The sequence below is a fragment of the Lytechinus variegatus genome, chromosome 8, assembly GCF_018143015.1.
Source record: "Lytechinus variegatus isolate NC3 chromosome 8, Lvar_3.0, whole genome shotgun sequence".
In the NCBI taxonomy this organism is placed as follows: domain Eukaryota; kingdom Metazoa; phylum Echinodermata; class Echinoidea; order Temnopleuroida; family Toxopneustidae; genus Lytechinus; species Lytechinus variegatus.
The window spans coordinates 23387513-23406302 of record NC_054747.1 but is presented as its reverse complement, the minus strand read 5'-3'; the positions used below and the strand labels follow the sequence as shown (position 1 = coordinate 23406302).

The 18790-nt window shown below is 38.3% G+C and overlaps 1 protein-coding gene across 5 annotated transcripts in view; it reads right to left on the bottom strand.

Annotated features, from left to right (window-relative positions):
• Positions 1-769: 769 nt before the first annotated feature.
• LOC121420191 (zinc finger protein 883-like) overlaps positions 770-18790 on the bottom strand; it is a 30256-nt gene continuing 12235 nt past the window's right edge. For 2 of the 5 annotated variants that reach the window (XM_041614740.1, XM_041614737.1), the window contains exons 3-11: positions 14322-14402; positions 11810-11884; positions 10709-10792; positions 10310-10390; positions 10108-10188; positions 9908-9988; positions 9709-9789; positions 6595-6879; positions 770-2186 (exon numbers count right to left, since the gene is read on the bottom strand). In XM_041614740.1, coding sequence (XP_041470674.1) covers positions 958-2186; positions 6595-6879; positions 9709-9789; positions 9908-9988; positions 10108-10188; positions 10310-10390; positions 10709-10792; positions 11810-11884; positions 14322-14402 — 2078 coding nt within the window. In that variant the 3' untranslated portion in view covers positions 770-957. The remainder of the gene's footprint in view (positions 2187-6594; positions 6880-9708; positions 9790-9907; positions 9989-10107; positions 10189-10309; positions 10391-10708; positions 10793-11809; positions 11885-14321; positions 14403-18790) is intronic. The other 3 variants (XM_041614741.1, XM_041614739.1, XM_041614738.1) reach the window with 3 other exon arrangements.

Below are 18790 nucleotides of genomic sequence, written 5' to 3'. Positions count from 1 at the left end.
AAAATAGCTGTTTGAGCATTATTTTCTTTACATATTTAGCAATTGGATATTAGAAAGTTACTCACAAAAATCATATCCCGAACCTACCATTCATGTAATCCAAATCGGACGTTGATGTGCAGAAGCTCCCTTTCCCAAAACAGACATAAATTGCCTCATAAATTGTAATCCCCAACCCAGTGACAATCTACCCGGGGGGGGGGGGGGGGGGGGGGGGTGGGGCACTTACATTGACGAGTGGATATGAGCGACCAAAAAAAAAACATGTAAAAAGGATGTCTTTTTCAAGATAGGGTGTCAAAACATTAAAATATTGAAAAAAGGTATCTATTTCGCTTGGAAAAAATGTACGTGTTTAGGGTCAAATATGCGGGGATGATAAAAAAAAAATTATAAAAGGATGTCCTTTTTGCCCCAACACGACGTGTTTAGAGTCCGATGAGCGCGAGGTGTGGAAATGGGGCCGTACTAAACCAAAATAATGGTGTCTAATGGTAAAACCGACGACCGATCGACGGACGCGTGACATAATAAAATATCTCTGTACTTGCTTAGGGGTTCATTTCAGGGAATACTTGCTAAAATATCGTATTGTTTCCAATAGTCGAAGGGGTGCATTTTCAGAATATGGAAAATAAATCGCTGTACTTGTTTAGGTGCTCAGTTCTGGGAATACTTGCCATAGTATTTGTTTCCAATATTTGTTAAGGGTAGGGTTTCACACACCAATACTTGTTAAGGAGTGCATTTTCAGAACAAGGAAAATACAAGTTTAGGGTGCTTTTTAAGACCCCATTGTCGCTCATGGTATCCACTCGTCAATGGAAGTGCCCCCCTTCCCCCCGGTCACAATGAGAGCAATGACGGGTTGTTTTCTCCTGAGCATATTCTAGTATGACGGGTAAGAACTGACTTCTCAGAAAATCTCTTCTCACAATGAGAGCAATGACAAGGATTTTATCCTGTGTGTGTTCTTATATGACGGGTAAGATGGCTCTTTTTACCAAATCCCTTCTGACAGAGGGAGCAAATATACGGTTTTTCTCCTGTATGTGTTCTAATATGACTTGTAAGAACCACCTTGTTGGAAAATCTTTTGTCACAATGAGAGCAATGATGAGGTTTTTCTCCAGTATGTGTTCTTATATGACGGGTAAGAACAGACTTCTCAGAAAATCTCTTCTCACAATGAGAGCATTGATAAGGTTTTTCTCCTGTGTGTGTTCTTAGATGACGGGTAAGATTGCACCTTTGAGAAAATCCTCTCCCACAATGAGAGCAAATATAGGGTTTTTCTCCTGTATGTGTTCTAATATGATTTCTAAGAACAACCTTTTCAGAAAATCTCATCTCACACTGAGAGCATTGATAAGGTCTTTCCCCTGTGTGTGTTCTTATATGGCGGGTAAGATCATTTTTTTCAGAAAATCTCTTCTCACAATGAGAGCAAATATAGGGTTTTTCTCCTGTATGTGTTCTTATATGAATTGTTAACGACTTTTTGTTAGAAAATGTCTTGTAACATTGAGAGCAAATATAGGGTTTTTCTCCTGTATGTCTTCTTACATGAATTGTAAAAGTGCTCTTGTTAGAAAATGTCTTGTGACATTGAGAGCAAGTAAATGTTTTTTCTCCTGTATGTGTTCTCATATGACGAGTCACTTCACTCTTTTGAGAAAATCCCTTCCCACAATGAGAGCAAATATAGGGTTTTTCTCCAGTATGAGTTCTGATATGACTTGTAAGATTGTTCTTGTCAGAAAATCTCTTCTCACAATGAGAGCACTGATAAGGTTTTTCTCCTGTGTGTATTCTTATATGACGGGTAAGATCGCTCTTTTGAGAAAATCCCTTCTCACAATGAGAGCAGATAAAGGTTGTTTTTCCTGTATGTGTTCTTATATGATGGGTAAGATAACTCTTTTGAGAAGATCCCTTGTCGCAATGAGAACTATAAGATTCTTCTCCAGTGTGTGTGCTCACATGGGTCATAAGAGTATCCCTACATTCAAAATTCTTATGACAATGGGGGCACTTGAAGCATCTGTCTCCAATCTCTGTCCAAGGATGACCGCCAAACTCAACTGTAAATGTCTTATTGCATTGTAAACCCTGATGAGACTCATCTTCACTGCATTCTGTCATTGATGATTGCCTCTTGTTCTCTCCATCCAAAAGATCTTTATCTGGAAGAAAAAAAATCATCTTGTTCAAATCGTAAAAACGTTAAGACCAAAGTAAAACAGCTCTCATCTAAAAAGATTTTTTTTTTCAATTTATTGATGGTGTGTTATCATGTCAACACTAAGACAATATATTGTGATTGCTCTATCCTTTAAAGGACATTTGAAAGGGCAAAAATTTGGCAAGGTCTTACAGCAGTTTTCAAGATAACTGAAATTTGTCATCTCTGTGGAATGGCTCAGAAAGTCCCCTCCAAGAATTCTGAAAGACTGATAGATATTTCTTGTCTTACTGGTCTCAGACGAGTCCTATAGAGATCTTCAAGAATTCTTCCCATGGATTCTCCCTGGTCTTTCATGAGCCTTATAGTGATCTATGCAAAAATCTTTAAGAGCCTGTCGAAACATCATGCAGAGACTAGAACTTAGAAAGTTCATCGAAAGACCACTGAAAGACTGCTGAAATCCATTCAAATTTTGTTTTTTCCTGAAAGACCGCTGAAAGACTGTTTTAAACCGTTTCAAAAAGTTTTGGAGATCATGGAGACAACAAAGACCACTGAAAAATCCATCAGGATTCATGAAAGACTTCAGGGTTCTTCGAAAGTTCGTTAAAAGGACCCTTGTAGGATCAAGCAAGTTTCATGGTCTCACAGCAGTCTTTCAAAGATCTTGCTCTCAGTGTCTCCCAGCGAGACCATGTATCCACCAAAGAAGGATATTAACCTAGATTCTCAAATACATAAATTAAAAATACGTTGACAGTGAAATACAGAAATCAGAGTGACATGGCTTTCTCAATGTTGCTTTTTTCAATGAAAGTTGGGTGAAACTGAGGTGTTAGGAAACAACTTGAGCAAGAGGGATGGAATCTACTATTCTGTCCTTTTGGATTTATCAATGATTAACCATCAACCATATACTAGCGCACTTAGCAATTGTGAAAATGGCCGTCGACGAAAGGGGGATTGCTGGACTGAAGGAGTTGTATCATATATGAATTGCCACAGATGCTTCTTACAAAAGTGATAAGCTGTGAGGAAAGTTATGCAGCTACCCACTAGTATTTTCGCTGCTTGAGCACAACAAAAACACCTACTTGTTCCAGAGTATATAAAAAATTTCAACTACAATAGTATGATTCAACACCTTAACCTTGTGCCACCAAAAATACTGCTACACTTCTCCAAAAGAAGAGATGGGAGAGATCTGCTCCCTTGCTTGAAGTGAAGATACAGTCCTTACCAAGTAGATAACAAATAACTTGACCTCAAAACAAAGCAGGGAGAGGCTAAGAGAACATAACCCAGAGATGCTCTTAAGAAAATATTGAAGGTGCTATTGCCCAGCGCAAACAGATCCGGGACTCATTGTGGGATCTTGCAGCTCAACAAGCTACAACCGAATTGAAGGCCTCATCAGGACAAGACCTTGGCATTGACCGAAGTACATTATGCTCTGACAGAGAATTGAAAATGACCTTGACCAGGGGTCCGTTGCAGAAAGAGTTGCAATCAACGCAACTCTAAAAATCATGCGCAACTTGATTTTCAACCAATCAACAGCGCGCATTTGGGACTTGCGATGGATTTTTTGAAGTTGCGTTGAAACGCAACTCTTTCTGCAACGGGCCCCTGATCATCAGCAGAACAACCAAGCTTGATAGAAACTGAGTCAGAGACCAGTGATTCTCCAGAATATTTGACTACAAAGGACACAAACAGTGAGAAGGCAAAGCAGAAGTTCAGGAAGCTGTCAAAATTGATCTTGAGAAGGACTGAAAAAATAAATGCCTAGAAGTTGTCAGAAGAATGTTGAATCAGACGTTGCCAAAGTGTGCGTCACTAGTAAGGAAATATCCTGAGATACATATAGGGGAAGTAATGGAAACCCATGTGTATAAAAATACTGGTGGAGCAGTGGCGTGGACAAGAACAGGTGTGCTCTCATTTGATGGAAATTGAAAATGGGGGAAAAGGGTCACATACAACAGGATATTAAAGTACCTGCAGGACCGCTACCAGAATAAGTTCTTGTGCCATCGGAAGATAGTTCTGTTGTGTGCCTGCCGCAACAGCAATGATATATTAAATGAGTTGAACAGATATTATCCAAGAGCCCATAACAGCTGCGAGTCACAGGAGTAACAAATTTTTTCAAGGATCTGGTGCTAAACAGAGATGATGCAGCAGGTTTTTCGACTGGTCACAATGTATACAAAACTTGTAAGAAAAGCCTCGGCTCACCATGCACACTCATTATGTAAAGAAATATCAGTCAGTGCTACAGACTCCCATGCACCTTGTTGTGAAAAACTGAAAATACAGAGTCTTTGTGTTGCAATGGATCAATGAAGAGCAAGCACAAGCTGAAACAAGAGCCCTATTTGTACGACCACTGTCAGAAGGTGTGGGAGACATACATGTATTGCACAAGAATCTTCATTGTCTTCCAGCTCCTACCGTTTTGACGATGTATATCTCGAAGAGGAAGAGAAGATATTTTCTGGTTTGATGGCGGGCCCCCATTACCGTTTGCGGCAATACCAGTGGACCGTTGGGTGGAGACTGCTGCAAATGTAGTGAACAATTTGTACGACAAATCAGCTGCTAATTTTTTTTTACCGCGCTGATTGCCGATATTTTACTGTCAAGCCTCGCAAAACTTTTGTGTGACTAAATTTGTGACTCCAAGTACACAGTTTTACAATTCATGCAACAGTATGACATATCCATATTTGCTCAAAACAAGACTTGCGTACAAAACATGCTAAAACAAAATGTGTGCTCACCAAAAATTTATAAACGAGTGGTTATTTTTACTTCCAATCACAACAGTCATTTATAATTTGATGCTATTTATGCCCAAAATAGCATCACAAATTTGTTGAAAAATAATTAAAAACAAAGAAAAAAGAGATAACAAACAAACGAAATGAGACAATACACAAGAAATTAATTTTGGTACCAAATTTGGAGAGTTTCTATTTGGCAATATCCAATTTTTCCAATACAAAATTCACAACTGTGTTCCTTATTTGTCAGTAAGATGTGTCATTTGGGAAAATCCTTCCTCACAATGAGAAAAAAAAATATAGCGTTTTATCCTGTGTATTCTTATATGAGTGGTAAGATCACTTTTTTGAGCAAATCCCTTCTCACAATGAGGGCAAATATAGGGGTTTTTTTTCCTGTGTGTTTTATTATGATTGGTAAAAACGACCTTGTGACATCTATATCTATTGACACAACAAGAGCTATCATGATAAGGTATTTTCCCAGTGTGTTCTTATGTGACGGGTAAGAACGACCTGGTCAGAGAACCTCTTCTAACAATGACAGTTATGATAAGGTTTTTCTCCTGTGATTGTTCTTGGGTAAGATGGCTCTTTTTCCCAATCCCAACAAAGTAGGAGCAAATATAGTGTTATTTTCCTGCATTTTTTTCTTGTATGACAGGAAAGAACGGACTTCTCAAAAAATCTCTTCTCACAATGAGAGTAATGATTAGCTCTTTCTCCTGTGTGTATTCTTATGATGAACAAGATCACCATTTTTAAGCATATCTCACCACAATGAGAGCAGATACAGGGTTTTCTCCTATGTGCGTAGTCTTATATGATGGGTAAAAACAGAAATCTATGAAAATCTCTTCTCACAATGAGATCAATGATAAGGTTTTTATCCGGTGTGTGTTCTAATATGACGATTAAGTAAGCTCTTTTTAGAAAATCCCCTCTCACAATGAGAGCAAATATAGGGTTTCTCTCCAGTGTGTGTTCTGATATGACTTGTAAGATTGACCTTGGTAGAAAATCTCCTCTCACAATAAGAGCAACGATAAGGTTTTTCTCCTGTGTGTGTTCTTATATGACGGGTAAGACAGCCCTTTTGAGAAAATCCTCTTTCACAAAGAGAGCAAATATGGGGTTTTTCTCCAGTATGAGTTCTAAGATGATTTGTAAGAATGACCTTGGTAGAAAATCTCTTGTCACAATGAGAGCAAATATAGGGTTTTTCTCCTGTGTGTGTTTTAATATGATTTTGAAGAATGGACTTGTCAGAAAATCTCTTCTCACAATGAGAGCAATGAAAAGGTTTTTCTCCTGAGTGTGTTCTTATATGACAGGAAAGATTACTTATTTGAGAAAATCTCTTACCACAATGAGAGCAATGAAAAGGTTTTTCTCCTGTGTGTGTTCTTATATGACGGGTAAGATGGCTCTTTCTAGCAAATCCCTTCTCACAGAGGGAGCAAATATAGGGTTTTTCTCCTGTATGTGTTCTAATATGATTTGTAAGAATGGTCTTGTCAGAAAATCTCTTGTCACAATGAGAGCACATACAGGGTTTTTCTTTAGTTTGGGTTCTAATATCAGTAAAAATGTTCTTTTGTAAAAATCCTTTCTTACAAGAGCAATAAGTCTCTCCTCCAGTGTGTGTGCTCACATGGGTCATAAGAGTATCCCTACATTCAAAATTCTTATGACAATGGGGGCACTTGAAGCATCTGTCTCCAAACTCTGTCCAAGGATGACTGCCAAACTCAACTTCCCTAGAGTGTCTTTTATGATGTAGAACTGAAGAATTCTCAACTGTAAATGTCTTATTGCATTGTAAACCCTGATGGGACTCATCTACACTGCATTCTGTCATTGATGATTGTCTCTTGTTCTCTCCATCCAAAAGATCTTTATCTGGAAGAGAAAAAAAAATCATTATGTTCAGATCGTAGAAACGTTAAGAGCAAAGTTAAAAAAGCTCTTATCTAAATTTTTTTTTAATTTGTTGATGGTATTTTATCAGGACAACACTATAATGTGATTGCTCTATCCTTTGAAGGACCTAAAATTTGTAAGGTCTTAAAGCAGTCTTCAAGATAACTAATCGAAAGACCACTGAAAGACCGCTGAAATCCATTAAAAAAAATTTTCCTGCCAGACCGTTGAAAGACTGTTTTGGGCCGTTTCAAAAAGTTTTGGAGATCATGGAGACAACGAAGACCACTGAAAGATCCATCAGGAATCGTGAAAGACCCAGGATCAAGTTTGTTGAAGAACCCTTCGAATGATCATGCAAATTTCTTGGTTTCACAGCAGTCCTTCAGAGGTCTTGCTCTCTGTTTAACCGGCAGTGTCTCCCAGCTAGACCTTCATTCACCAACAAGGTAAAAGCGATTTTGTGTCTCGCCCACTAATGAAAATAAACAGAAATATCGTGATTTGCAAGGGTACGCAACAGAATTGTATCAAAACTTCATTGTGAAATGACTGGGATGGATTAACACTTGTCTTAACCCTATCTAGGCTGGGGCCTCCCTGGCCCCTCTTTGAGATCTCGGCCGTCGACCGTGCGATTGCACTGAAAATTGGCATGTAGATTGTCTGGGATATAATCTACAAAATTGCATGGTAATTTATTTCATGCGAATTGTTATTAAGTAATTATGCTAATTTATGCGAAATCATACTTTTTGATTTAACTCCATAAATAAAGCTCCAAATGTTCTAATTATTGGCACAGAAACTCTCTGTGGTGTTCTTAGCAAGTTTACATGAAAAAAATTGTGATATCAGATCAATTTCTTATGCATTACATTTTTTTTTTCAATTTCTTATGTATTTCGTTGTTTTTTGGACCCTTTGTTTTTCATTGTTTTTTCAATGAAATTTGTTGGGGACTCTTCTAAGATCATAAACAGCATAAATCCTTTTAAACCAGCAAAACTAAAAATAATGATATATTTATGGTTGAAAACACAATTTACATTGACTATTAAACAAAATCACGTTTTTGAGCAATTTTTGGTCTAACATGCACTTACATAATGTTGCGTATTTTCGGAACCGCGTACCCGGCTGACGCAAAATTGGACTCAAAAGTAGCGCAAGACTTGAAAGTAAAAAGGCAGCGAGCAGCACGGTAAAAAAAATTTGTTCGGTGAAAATATCGCACGACTCTTTGAGGGGGGGGCTGAGGCTGAGGCCCCCCCTGGCCTAGAGAGAGTTAAGACTCCTTGTGTTTACACTTTAGTGTTGACCTGAAAATGAAATTACCATGCGACCTTCGACTGCAGCATAATATGCACATCCCCCAAGTCCATCTACCATCCAAGTTTCGTTGAAAAGTGACTAACGGTTGCGGACTTAGGTGTCATAAGAGAGTCTTGCATGTGAACCTAACGTTGACCTGAAAATGACCTTTGACCTTACCATGTGACCTCTGAGGCTCTGACTGCAGCCTAACATGCAGGTGCCCCAAGTCCATCTACCATCTAAGTTTGGTTGAAAAGTGACTCACGGTTGCAGAGTTAGGTGTCATAAGAGAGTCTTGCATGTAAACGTAACGTTGACCTGAAAAGAACCTTTGACCTTACCATGTGACCTCTGACTAAAGAATAACATGCAGGTCCCCCAATTCCATCTACCATCCAAGTTTGGTTGGAAAGCGACATACGGTTGTGGAGTTATGCGTCATAAGGTTTGTGACGGACAGACGACATTTGGATCCCTAAGTCTCGCCTTCACCTCTGGTGGGCGAGACAAAAAGGATATTGACCTAGATTCTCAAATACATGAAATAAAAATATGTTGACATATTAAGAATATTGTATGGCGCCCTGATATCCTTCCCCACCCCCCTCTCCCTACACACAAACCCATGATTCTTAACTCTATCTAGGCGACTCATTCAATATTTTCGCCACAGAATTTTTTTTTACCGCGCCGCTCCCTTTTTTGTTACTTAAAAATCTTGCGTAACTTTTGAAACCACTTTTGCGACACCCAAATATGCGGTTCCGAAAATATGCAACATTATGTAAGTGCATGTCAGACCAAAAATTGTACAAAAACGTAATTTCATGTACAAAGTCAATGGAAATTAAGTTTTCAACCAATAATCATTATTTTCAGATTTGCTGCTTTAAATGGATTTGTTTTCTGCCGTTTATGATCTAAAAAAATCCCTGACAAAGTTTATAAAAAAAAGAAAAACAAGGAAATACAAAAGAAATTGCAAAACAAATACATTAGATATTGATCTGATATCGTAACTTCTCATGTACATTCGCTTAGAACAAGACAAAAAGTTTCTATACCAAAAATCAGGACATTTCTAGCTCTATTTAGGGAGTTAGAGGAAAAAGTATGATTTTGCATACTAAATTTGCATAAATTATCATCATCGCCTGATAGCGATTTGCAAGAAATGAATTACAATACAATTTTGCATATTATGTTCTTGACAGCCTGCATGCCAATTTTCGATGCGATCATGAGATCAACGACCGAGATCTAAAGGCGGGCCTGGGAGCCCCCCTCCTCCCCCCAGCCGTATGAACTTCCAAAATACCCCCGGCCCAGATAGGGTTATGCAACCATCCATTGCCACAAAATACAATGAAGAGGTTTCTTTAAAGTCTCAAACATTGCTTGAAATTGTTAAATAATTATTAATGGGGGACAATTACGTAACCGTATTGCTCTATATAATTTCTGTAAATCAGATGAAACAGTGTATCTTACCTTGTGTGGTACTTTGGTCTTGACCTGTATAAGGGTTGGTCATGTCTTCATCCACATCCTGCTTGATGGTAAAGGTTTGACCTGGAATGAACAGATAAATTGTAAGCAAAAAATTAAGATTCATAACAGTCAACAATGTTTGAGCCTTTGAACATCAATCAAACTTGCTCTAGAACATAGATGAACCAGTGTATCTTACCTTGTGGGAACCATTGTTCTTGAGCTGTATCAGGGTTGGTCATGTCTTCATCCACATCCTGTTTGATGGTAAAGGTTTGATCTGGAATGAACAGATAAATTGTAAGCAAAATAATTAAGATGTATAACAGTCAACTATGTTTGAAGCTTTAAACATCAATCAGGCTTTTTCTAGAACATACACGAAACAGTGAATCTTACCTTGTGTGGTCCATTGTTCTCGAGCTGTATCAGGGTTGGTCATGTCTTCATCTACCTCACGTTTGATTGTAATAGTCTGACCTAGTATGAGCAGATAAATTGTAAGGATATAATTAGATTGATGGATAACAGAAAGCCAAGATTAACCCTTTAAACATCAATCAAGCTTGTTCTAGAACATACATGGGCCATATTATCTTACCTTGTGTGGTCCAATTGTCTCGAGCTGTATCAGGGTTGGTCATGTCTTCATCTACTTCACGTTTGATGATAATGGTTTGACCTAGTAAGAACAGATAAATTTCAAACAAATTATTAAGTGACAACGATCAACAATGCTTAACCCTTTCAGCTTCAAACAAGCTTGTTCTAGAATATATGTGAAGTATCTTCAATGTCCTCAATCTTGAAAAAGTATTGCTACCCTATTGTGGCGAAAAGTTATAGTTAGCAATGGGAGTCCCGAAATATTGGATTAAAATTGCATTTGCATTATTATACACAAAGAAACTACTAGTATGTCAATTTGACAGATTCTGTTCGAAATGAGTACAGAAACCAAATAGAAACACAGACGTAACAATGAACCAGTTTATCTTACTTAGTGTGGTCCATTGATTTTGTCCTGTAACGTTGTTGGCAACATCTTCATCTACTTCCTGCTTTAAGATGAAGGTCGTTGGACCTAGAATGAACAGATAAATAATAAGAAAATAATTAAGATTAATAACATTCAACAATGTTTGACTCTTTGAACATCAACCACGCTTTTTCCTAGAATACCCATGAAACAGTCAGGGGCGTCGATCCATTTTCATATGGGGGGGGGGAATCATGATCCAACTTTCCAAAGACAAAAAAAAAACTCACACACCCATATATATATATATATATATATACATATATATACATGCCTATATATATATATATATATATATATATATGTGACTCATGAGATAGGGACACATATCTCACCAACAAATGCAAAGCGCGAGCTGAAATATTTTTATATACTGACCTGATTACAGGAAAAAGGTGCCTGTTTAGGACTGTTTGTAGTAACTCATGAGAATACATATCTCACTACACAGATAATTCGAGTGCCGAGAGCGAGCTGAAATTTCTGTATATTCTGACCTGAGAGCTTAATATTCTAAGCATTTCTGGTATCAATGATTAAGATGAGTGTCTAAAAAAAAGAGAAAAAGTTGCGGGCGCGAAGCGCGAGCTGAAAATTTTGATATTTCAATTTGAAAAAATTTAGTTTCATGGACGATCTAATAAAGAACAATATAAAATAAGATCCCACAAAAGTTTATTGCAAATCAAGGCAGGAGTTCTTTTGGAGGTTTTAGGGTTTAAAACTGAAAACGGGACATTCTATTCACCCATTTAATCATAAAAAGTATGGGTTTTTGCTACAGAAATGATGCAAATAAAGTGCGAGATGAAAATTTTGATATTCTGATATTCTGAAAAGTGGACATTTTGAGCACGATTTTAAATAAAGAATGAGTTGTGTATCTCAATCTCACTTGCTGATTTGTGTGTAACATCACAATCTCATTAATTTTTGAACATGTGGAATTATGGGGGGGGGGGGCAAAAAATATCTTTGCCCCAACGCCAATATGTGTAATTGGTGGGGCGATCGCCCCCCTGCTCCCCCAGGATCGACGCCTCTGGAAACAGTGTATCTTACCTTGTGTGGTACATTGAGCTGTATCAGGGTTGGTTATGTCTTCATCTACTTCATGTTTGATGGTAATAGTTTGACCTAGTACAAAGAAATAATAGTAAGCAAATAATGAAGCTAAAAGTCAACAATGTTTGACTCATTGAACATCAAACAAGCTTTTCCTAGAACAAACATGATCCAGTGTATCTTAACTTGTTTGGTCTACTGGTCTTGAGCTATATCATTGTTGGTCATGTTTTAATCTACTTCCTGTTGTAATATGAAGGTTGGACCTAGTATGAACAGATAAATTGTAAGATTGATGGAGAACTGCACAGTAAGCCACACTTCTCGGGGGGGGGGGGGGGTGGGGTCGGGCCAGTCAAATATATTACTGTACACACACAAAAAAAAAATGTTTGAAGGGGTGTTTTTTTCAGTTTTGGAAGCGGTCCGCGCTTGGACTCGTTAAGGCCATAAGGGTATAAACAAGTGGAATGCCTCTGGCAGTCTCACCTGCATCACGCGATTTAATACAGCAGCAGTGCTAACTTTGAAAACTACTATAAAATAATCATTCACAAAAACACCATTCATATAATGACGTACATGTAATACCACGTTCATTGACCATAAATGACATTTTAACAGTTGTCAACTACACCCATGTCCACATTTCATTCATTCTATCAATAAACTGTCAAAGTTATGATGGCAATTCAACAACAATTAACCCAACATGGCCTAAGTTATGAAAATACTTACCTGATTTTCTTATTTACGAGATAACTCATACATCTACTTGATACCCTCCCACCGACCCTCCGCCTTGCGTAGCAACATGTTTCAACGTATGGGCTTGCGAAAGGTGAGGAAGATGGACGCTAATTGCGCGGTGATCATGGGTAGTAAGCCTGAACGGGAGAGGGCGCGCTCGCGCTTTTTAAATTCTTGGGAGTTCTTTTCGGGTATGGCAGTCCAGAGGGCTGAACTAGCAAATCAAGTAGATGTATGGAGTTATTGAAGTAAATTTATTAACCTCAACTGACCTTTGACCTTGGTTTTGTGACCTGAAACTCACAGGGGATGTTCAGTGATACTTGATAACTCTTATATCCCAAGTTTTATGAACTAGATCAATAAACTTTCAGAGTTACATGTAGGATGGTAATTCAACAAATACCCCCAACACAGCCAAAGTTCATTGACCTTAAATGACCTTTGACCATGGTCATGTGACCTGAAACTCGCGCAGGATATTCTGTGGTACTTGATTAACCTAATGTCCAAGTTCCATGAACTAGATCCATAAATTTTCAAAGTTATGATGGTAATTCCAAAATCCCCCCAACTTGGCCAAAGTTCATTGACCCTGAATGACCTTTGACCTTGGTCATGTGACCTGAAACTCAGGCAGGATATTCACTAATACTTGATTAACCTTATGTCCAAGTTTCATGAACTAGATCCATAACTTTTCAAAGTTATGATAGTAATTCAACAAATACCCCCAACTTGACCAAAGTTCATTGACCCTGAATGATCTTTGTCCTTGGTCATGTGACCTGAAACTCGAGCAGGATGTTTACTATTACTTGATTACCCCTATGCCTAAGTTTCATGAACTAGGTCAAAATACTTTCTAAGATATGATGTCATTTCAAAAACTTAACCTTCGGTTAAGATTTTGAAATAATTCTCCCAACATGGTCTAAGTTGACCACTCAACCCAGGTGAGGTGAATGGGTACCTGGCAGGAATTTATTCCTTGAAATGCGTGTGCGCTGTAATCATAGTAATTATGGCAGCCAAGCTACAGCTGGGGTAATAATATCCAAGTCCTTTGGAAGCGCATAGAGACATTATTCATAATTGTGATATGCGCTATACAAGAACTGTTTATTATTATTATTAAGTTCATTGACCCTAAATGAACTTTGACCATGGTAATGTGACCTGACACTCAGGCAGGATGTTCAGAAATACTTGATTGACCTTATGTTCAAGTTTCATGAAAGAGGTCCAAAAAATTTCTAAGTTATGATGTCATTTCAAAAACTTAACCTTAGGTTAAGATTTGATATTGACGCCGCCGCCGCAGTCGGAAGAGCGGCGCCTATAGTCTCTCTCTGCTATGCAGGCGAGACAAAAACAGAGATTTTCAAGAAAAAGTGTGGTTTTGAAAGACTGGGCATTGGTCAATCGCGGGGTCAAACATATTTAGGGCATGTTGTTCCCCCCCAAAAAAAAGTCTTTTTTTTCAGACGAGCCAAACGTATTTAGGGTTTTTTTTCCCAAGCATTTTCCCCTGAGGTCATATTTTGGCAACAACTTTTTTAGGGGCAAAAATGTGTAAATAAAGCCCGCAAAAACTTGCTTAGAGGGGTTATTTTGCACATATAAAAAACTTGTTTAGGGGGTGTTTGGAAATTCCTTGGTCACGCGTGTGTACAGTAATATATTTGACTGCTCCCCTCTAATCCTTTAAACATCAATCAAATTTGTTATATAAAACACATTAAACAGTGTATCATACCTTCAGTGGGTCTCTGATCTTGACCGGTATCAGGGTTGGTCATGTCTTCATCCACTTCCTGTTTGATGGTAATGGTGTGACCTAGTATGAACAGATAAATGGTAAGGAAATAATGAACAGTCAACAATGTTTGACTCTTTGAAGGTCAAGTCCACCTCAGAAAAATGTTGATTTGAATCAATAGAGAAAAATCAGACAAGCACAATGCTGAAAATTTCATCAAAATCGGATGTAAAATAAGAAAGTTATGACATTTCAAAGTTTCGCTTATAAATTTTCAACAAAATAGTTCTATGAACGAGCAAGTTACATCCAAATGAGAGAGTCGATGATGTCACTCACTCACTATTTCTTTTGTTTTTTATTGTTTGAATTATACAATATTTCAATTTTTACGAATTTGACAATTAGGACCTCCATGCCTGAAGCACAAAATGTTAAAATAATAGAAAGATTAAATGAGAACAAAGTTTGAAATTTAATATTTATTTTATGAGTAATTTGGAGGGAGAGATTACAGGAGATCCCACCCGCACATGCGCAGTCATCATTCAAAGCATCAAATATGACTCCTGATAAAACAGCAAGAAAGATTAAACTAAGATGAGAACAAGTTAGAGCTAATTTTGCCCTTGAGTAATGGGAGGGAGTGGGGGGCCTGTAATCTCTCCCTCCAAATTACTCATAAAATAAATATTAAATTTCAAACTTTGTTCTCATTTAATCTTTCTATTTTATTTCGTAATTCTCCTGGAGAAATTACAGGAGATTTCAAAGCTCAGGAGGCATATTTGATACCAAAATTACACCAAGTCACAACCCTGGTGTGAACACAACATAACCTCTACAACCGAGTATGAGGCACTGCCTAACAAGGAGGCTGAGAAGTCACTTTTCTGATCCAAAGCGTATGATAGAGTTGTTAAAAGTTTTCTCATTAGTCCATCCAGCCTGTCTGAGATAATAGCAGCGATGGGAACTTCTGACCTCTCAGCTTCTGACACTCGTGGATTGCGCCTTATAGAAATCAGTGTCTATACCCCAGCTGCAGCTAGATTTACTCGTATCCAAAGGGAAATGGTTTGTTATAAATTAACTTATCCTCACATGAGGCTTCTGATAGCTGATAAAAAGGAACTTTTTATGATCCACTCAGACGTTCTGTTCTTCGAATATAATGTTTTAGATAATCAAGAACACACAGTCGCTTATCTAGAGGGTAAGCTTCCAATGTCATATCTTCATATGCCCTGGTCTGTCTTGTTCAGTAGTTGACCAAAGCAAAACGTAGCTCCACTACTAGTATCTTTAAGAGTCATATGCTCAATGTTTAACTGATGAAGCGACTGCACCCGCTGCGCTGAGGTTAGTGCCAAGAGGGTGACAATTTTTAGGCTCAAGAGCTTGAGGCTAAGGGTTCTCTCAGGTGCTAGCTTAATTCCTTAAATGGTTCAACACTAATTTAACGTCCCAGATATGTTAGTGTACCTGGGTTTGGGTGGTCGAAGTTGAAAGGTTCCTTTCATAAAGTGGTGCACTAATGAATGAGTTCCCACTGTAAAAGGACCATCTAAAACTAAAAATTTAGACAAGGTACTTCTGTAGTGTTCAAGGTACTATAACCAGCTCCGTGTTCACATAACTTGTAAGGAACTCCAATAAATGTCTTGATGATTGAACATAACTCCAACCTTTGTCTAAATAAAATTTTTCCATTTTCTTATGTAGAAACAGCGCATAGGGACATGCTATGCTACATGCGCTTTACAAGAATTGAGCATTATTATTATTATTATTGATTTTTAGTAGAGTCTCTCCGTGAAGACCTTATGATCTCCGTGGTCTTTTTATTCAGTCTCTTGAAAAGTTTCCGGAGATCGTGCAACATATACATCAATGTGATCTCAAAAGGGGTGAAATTTGAGAAGGGTAAAGTTAGTAACCCTTTCCTCCTCTTGAATTCTACAGGTTTCCCTATAATTTGGAGCAAGGGAAGCCGCGATTGTGAGGGCCAATATGGGACACCTAGCAAGCATTTTCTGCAAGCAACTTGGCATGAGACAAAATACGTGGGAAGACATAAAAATTCAACTTGGCCCAGTTTAGAAAAAAGAATGCATCAACCAAGAATGCACTAGGATCGGGTTGCCAAGAGACATACCTAGGCAATTGATTATTTAGTCGAGATGCAGATAAGTCAATATCTGGTGAGCCAAAGTAAGGAGTATATTGGTTAAAAGCTTGTTTATCCAGTGTCCACTCTGTCCTATCATTGAATTTACGAGACAGCTTGTCAGCTACTACATTTAGCTTGCCTGGAATATAAGAAATAGACAGCCAAATATTTCTCTCTAAACACCATTTACAGATTGCATTTGCAATTTCCTTACAACTACATGATCTACGCGTAGTAGGATATGGTATTTTTCATAGATGTCCAAAAGGACTTTAGTCCGAAAAAGGCTGCCAGTAATTCAAGATAATCAATCTCATTATTCTGAGCTTTGGCAAGCTCCTCGGCATGACATCGCCCATCTTTACTAGAATTTAGCTCTATACATGTAGTTTCCCATCCCGAACCGCTTGCATCGGAGTACAACTCCAGGTCCGGTTCTTTACTCTCAAAGACGAGTATACAATGTGCAGGTTTGCTATCCACCATTCAAGATCGTACCGAGCTGCCTGCGAGAGTTGCATGGGTCTATCAAAATGACCTTTGTTAATTTTCAGTGCTACAATTTTGTCCAATTCCAAAGCCCGATAGAAAAGAGGGCCATATTGGACAGCAGGGAATGATGGTACAATTTTCCCAATTGTTCTGGAGACTGCTCTAATACTAGGCAAGTTAGTTTGGAGGAGGCCTACAAGCAACACTTTTTTAACTTCATTTACCTTGTAAGAAGGGAATGTAATGGACATATTCACTGAATTAAGGACCAATCCAAGGAAAGTAATTTCCTGTAATGGTTTGAGTACCGACTTATTAGGGTGAATAATAAACCTAAGCTCTGATAAAAGGCCAACCGTGGCATCAATTAACTTATGTACTTGGGCCTTATTGTTACCAATAATGATGGTGTTGTCATGATAACCCACTAAGATGTGGTTTGCTTGGTGCAGTGTGGCAAACACTGGTTTCAAAATTTTGGTAAAGAGCCGTGGTGCAGTACTCAAACCATTTGGTAAACATGTAAATTGAAAAAGCGTGTCTTGCCAAATAAATCTTAAGTACTTTCTATCTGAAGGGTGAACTGGGACCGAAAAGTAAGCATCCCGGAGGTCCACTGAGGCAAGAAAACAAATTTTCTGACATTGTGTTGCTGTATGTATGCTATCCATCTTAAAATGCTGACAGCCATACTTTTTCAGGTCAGAAAGATCCAGAATAACTCTTAATTAGCCCAGTATTTTTCTTGGGCCGAATAAAAATGTTCGACACGAACTCTCCATTCTCATGGGAGCATTGTTCAATCACCTTTTCCTCAAGTAAGTGTATAATTTCTTGATTTTAATTACTTCAACTGTTCTGATATGAAAACAGTGTGGGGGTAGTGAACGGTATGGTTTAATAGATAAATTTTCAAACTCTAATTTATACCCTTCAACAGCTGATAAGATGACGTGATCAGAAGTAATATTTTCCAATTGTTTACAAAATGCCTCATTCGGCCACCAATAGGAAACTTTGAATAATCATTGAGTTAACTCGCCTCTTCAGTAGAAGTAGTCACTTTGTTTTCTTCTAAGATGCACCCTGCTTTGGGGGAAAGGGGCTGTCCATTGAGAGGCACTCTGCTCTGCGAGCCTGGGTTCTGCCACTGGTCATGACCCTTGTTCTTGTGTCGTTTCCACTGGGGATGCCCTAAAAAAGGACCCTATGGTTGCCTGACCACAAATCATGTTGGGCTGATTGAGCCCATCCAAATTCACGAGTACTGGTTTTATTCCTGGCATATGGGTGATATGTGTGAGACATGCTTGTCCTTCAATTGGCCTCTCATCATCCCTGCAGCTGCCCACTCAGGTCTTTCACTTGCTTAGCAAGATCATCTCCAAATAAGAACTTGCCCACTTGGGAAGATTTGCACAATGGTGTAAATTTCATATTCATATCAGGTCTGATAAGACGTTTCCTTGTGCAATTTAGCTCAAAATTGGTATTGCTGAGCAAAGCGAGGCAATCTTGTTGAGCTTCAGAAATATTCTCTGGGTCTAAAGATTGCATGAATGCTGTCAAACCTCTGGTTAGTGAACGTTGAATTTTTTGTAGTTGCAGGTTTCTTTGTCTAGTTAGGCCTACTTGTTTTAGTTTGATCCCAAATGGGAGCATTAACTCTTGGCATATCGACCAAGGTTATCAATTGCCGTGCCCCATCTCTTGGGGCTGGGCAAACTTAGCGGCTAATGCCGGTATGCCTGGGCCTTAATTGGCCCACATCACATTCACCTTCCCCACTCTCGAAATCTGG